General features: G+C 37.2%; 1 protein-coding gene across 1 annotated transcript in view; it reads right to left on the bottom strand.

The window, feature by feature from the left end:
- Positions 1-743: 743 nt before the first annotated feature.
- Positions 744-4,483, bottom strand: part of tnk2a (tyrosine kinase, non-receptor, 2a) — an 18,561-nt gene continuing 14,821 nt past the window's right edge. The window contains exons 17-20 of the mRNA XM_014005381.1: positions 3,812-3,953; positions 3,154-3,249; positions 2,835-2,962; positions 744-2,018 (exon numbers count right to left, since the gene is read on the bottom strand). Of these exons, the coding sequence (XP_013860835.1) occupies positions 2,006-2,018; positions 2,835-2,962; positions 3,154-3,249; positions 3,812-3,953 (379 nt within the window). The 3' untranslated portion in view covers positions 744-2,005. The remainder of the gene's footprint in view (positions 2,019-2,834; positions 2,963-3,153; positions 3,250-3,811; positions 3,954-4,483) is intronic.

Genomic DNA, 4,483 nt, shown 5'->3' with positions numbered 1-4,483 from the left:
TTGTGTGTGTGTGTTTGTGTGTGTGTGTTTGTGTGTGTGTGTGTGTGTGTGGCCTTGATTTTCTTACATCGTGGGGCCCATTTTTAAGGAAAATGCAGCTTCGTGGGGACCGGGTGCTCCTTGGGCCCCACAACTTCGGAGGCTATTTTGGGTGTGGGGGTTGAGTTTAGGACCAAGGTGTGAATTGAGTTTAGGCTAATTTTAGGGTCAGGTAACCTGTGAGGTTAGCCTTAGAGTTTGTGGTCAGGGTTAGGCTGTAGAAATGTAATGGAAGTCAATGGAATGTCCCCTATTGGATAGCTGTGCAAACTTGTGTGTGTGTGTGTGTTTGTGTGTGTGTGTTTGTGTGTGTGTGTGGCATGGATCATCACTCAGAGTGACAAAGTGCTTCCTGATGTAGCAGAGAAGAGCAGCATCTGAGTCCGGCTGCTGTCCAGGGATCACACGGAGCCATCCAACCTCAGAATTCAATTTAGGGAGTGAGCTGAGGTGTGAGCTACCAGGGTGAGACGTGTGTGTGTGTGTGTGGGGGGGGGGGGGGGGTCCCCGACAAAGCAGAGACAAGACTTCCATTAAGAGACGAGACTCTTGCTTACTTGTTTCCAGTTGACCTGAGCTATGAAGCCTCAAAGTATTAAATACCAAAAAAGTGGCTCCACAGAACGTAAATGTGTGTGTGGTGTTTTGTGTTGAAGTCTTCAGTAAAATCCCTAATGCCAAAAAGACAATAAAGCAACAATAAATTAATAATGCATATGCTTTATTTACTTTTTAAACCATATTGTAAAATCACTGCTTCTCACATTGATATCGTGACCATAATCTTCTAAAATGTTTTATTTGAATCAAACATCTAAAACAAATTATTTTTTTTTCATGAGAATTCCCATTTATTGAAAACAAAACAGGGTCATCTTTGTATGTTGAAGCTTCCTTAAATAATGTAATGCAGTGAGCATCATACAAACAGTAGCACAAGAGGTTACAGCTGAGCGTTGAGAGTAAAGAATGATACTCACAACATTAACCGCAGCGTCATTCTGAAATGTTCCTTGTGTGTTTGTTTTGGAGGAAAAAACTGACATATTGTGACTGACAGTGTTCTAAAAACAAAAGAGGACACGCAGTATTTGAAGTTTAAATATCAATATCTGCACGCACACATAAGCCGCTTGCAACAGAAAGCTTTTCAGCTTCTGTATAATTATACAGTAATGTCCTGACAACAAATACTACAAGCTGCATTAAATAAGACATTTGTAGAAAAAAAATACCCTGTATTTATCCATGAGAAACACAATTCTTCAGTCATTATTTCACATTTCTGCTGTTTAGAACAACTTTCCAGTATTTTACCTCTAGTGGACCTTAAAAGGACTTTATGAGGTATTAATCAGTGAGTGGCTGTAATGTGTCAGTAAACAACAAAAAAAAGACATGCTAGTAAAATCCGACATAATGTAGGATGTTAGACTTTCGAATTTGCAAACAAAAAATTAAAATAATACATAAATAATAACAGACTTATTCAGTATATAAAGACCACTTTCACTGACCAGCAGTTCACACGTTTCATCATACAGAATAAAGCATTTATATACAGTATTATCTGTACACTTTATGTAACAGTACAACCATACCTTACCTGAAACTCCTCAGGTTTTATATCACTGCAGTAACAACTAGAAGGCATAGTCTTTTACACATGCAAGCCTGCACACACACACACACACACACACACACTCGCAACCAACTCAAACATAACGTACGCGTAACTAGCGACTGTTCAAGTAAACATCTACAGCGCAGCTCAGTTAGCTTATAATGAGCATGCGTGTGACGGGTGGTAGCAGGTTTTGTTTTTTTTCACAGTACGAGGAGCTCAAACTGCCTCCCATCGACCTCCTTCCCATCAGAACGCATCTGGAGTTCACAGAGTGATGAGTCGTCCAGGAAGGTTTGTGCCGCCGATCCAGATAAGATCAGGAACTCGGCTGATTGGCCTTCAGTGCYTCTTCCTGTTTCCACAAGAAGAGTTTCATCAGCATTTCATTGTGATGTCACTGCTTTTATGGCATCGATAATATTTTCATGTTAAAAGCAGGCATACCTTTTATTTTCAAATACATCAATAAAAATTGCTGTTCAGTTAAAAAAAAAACTGTTCAGCTGTTTTGTCCAACTGAGAAAGCGGACAAAAATGTGTTATTTCCAATTATTATTTTGACAGGAACTCTTTTTTTTTGTGTAAATTTGTCTCAGTAACAGCTATTCTAGCTCCTGAAGCTATAATAAATTGTGCCATTTATAAGTTTATCTTTAGTCCCTGCAAATTATTGCTGCTTTTGAGTCACTTTTAAAAACACATTTTCAAGTTTTGCACAAAAGTCTAAAAAAAAAGGCAAGGTCACGTACAGCATTACTGCAAGAGCCACACGAGGTTTTGCTATTATTATTTTATATAAGTAATGTCTTCATATAAAAATATTAAACAGCAAAGAAAAAGATACATACTCATTAAAAACCTTAAATGGTTGTTTGTGAATGAGGATGAAAACAACTTATGATTAACTGTCAAATATCTTTATTACTAAAAATGGTCAAATGTCGTCCCAGAAGCACAACAACGAGGCACAACTCTGGCACTTTTTCTTGAGTATGAACCAGGCATTAAACATAAGAAGAGCAGCAGAGTGACGGGACGATGACAGAAGTGTAAGATTACTGTTTGTGTTGGAGAAAAACTTCAGAAGGATCGCTGGTTTGGGCAAACAGATGTTAAACTTTGCATTCTTCCCTGTTTCTGCTTGTCCTCTCAGCCGACTGTAAATTACCTGCTGAGATGTGGTCCGTATGTGTCCAACATGACCGAGCTGGCCTGCTCCAGGTTCCACTGGTGGCTCTGCAGTAGCTCCTCACACTCTGCTCGCGAACGCAGCCCCAAGCGAAACAGCTGCTCCACCTGTAATGCAGACGGTGGCGGTGGGACGTGTGTGWGAGAGAGGGGAGTATTTAAAGCTGCTGCTCACTTTGAAACTCTCTTTCATGCTGCACTACAAAACTAAAATGCATCGAACACTGGGAGAAAACGTGTTTCACCTCATGGGGGTATTTGCTTTTTTAAATAAATAAATAAAAAATAAGATGTGTTACCTTTAAGTAATTAACAGCCTGAGGGATGCTCCAGTTGTGACTCTGCAGAGCAGACTTACACTCCTCTGTTGTGACACCGTGCACCACTCCTTGGACCTGCCAGCATCAGCAAGAAATAACTGGGTTAACAGAAGCATGTTGGAACTCACTGTTTGCTTTTCCATAAAATGACAATTTCCATTTGAAATAGTGTACCTAATAGAGCAGCGACAACAAATAAAGTAAAAAAAAATCAAATTTATTTTTTTTGATAAATAGTGAAAAAAGCAGGTTCTCCTGTCAGTTTAAAACATATCATTTGCTCAATAAATCAAGCTTAACACATTTTGAATTAACCAAAAGCCCTTTGAGATTTTTCTCKWTWKKYMWKCRWAWTAAWTRKAWTRCKAAWTRKWTTTTTTGTACTAATCCCAATMTGAATGATAAAAACACCCTTTTGAAATTATGTCACATGTGGTGTTTTTTTTTTAAACACAAAGTTGTGCCAATTAAAACTTTTATTTTGATAAAAGAGGTCAATCAAAAACTTTCAAATGTTATTATAAATTAATAAATGATGCCTTTTCTGTCTCATTTGGTATTTGTATAACGCTAAAAAAAGACATATTGAGATTTTAAATGAAGAAGGGAATGAAAAGTTTTGTTTTTTTGCTGTCACCTGTGTGATGCTCTGCTCCTGTTGCATGCTGGGAGCTGTGACTCGCCCGTTGTTGTTGTTGTAGGAGGTGTTTGGTTTGGCTCCGCCCGGCTGCTGCTGCTGCATCATGGGTTTAACTGCTGCCATGTTGGCTGCTCCATATCTGATCGGATAACAAACAAAAAAATAAATTAAATAAAATCATAAAAATATTATTTCCACTTCCACTCTGAACATGTTGTTTATAATAACAATGAAAAACATGACAATAAATACTGATAGGAATATATTTTTAATATAAAACATTTATCTGATTGGCACAACAGCTTCTAAATAAGAGTGGCGAGTGTTTAAYAATAAAACTGACAGGTTTTAAACACATATTCGTAAATTTTACTGCTGCAGAACTCATTTAAAATGAAATAATTTGGGGAGTGATGTAAAAAATGCAGGATCATTGTGTACATTTAAGAAAATGATAAAAGTTGGATTGTTAAAGAAATAAGGAACAGTATAATATGTAGCTTTATAAATTGTTGTTCTAGAGAAATTAGATGTTCTTGTCTTTTGTTTTGTTAATAACAGATTTTTTTTGTTATATGAACTTATTCTTGGGAAAAAGGGGCAGATATAAGATATTTTTTCTTCTCTCTGCTGACTTTCATTTAATTTTATTTGTGATACATATATATA

The sequence above is a fragment of the Austrofundulus limnaeus genome, unplaced genomic scaffold, assembly GCF_001266775.1.
Source record: "Austrofundulus limnaeus strain Quisiro unplaced genomic scaffold, Austrofundulus_limnaeus-1.0 Scaffold30, whole genome shotgun sequence".
Lineage (NCBI taxonomy): Eukaryota > Metazoa > Chordata > Actinopteri > Cyprinodontiformes > Rivulidae > Austrofundulus > Austrofundulus limnaeus.
The sequence above is the reverse complement of the archived record's forward strand: the minus strand, read 5'-3'. Positions and strand labels throughout refer to the sequence as shown.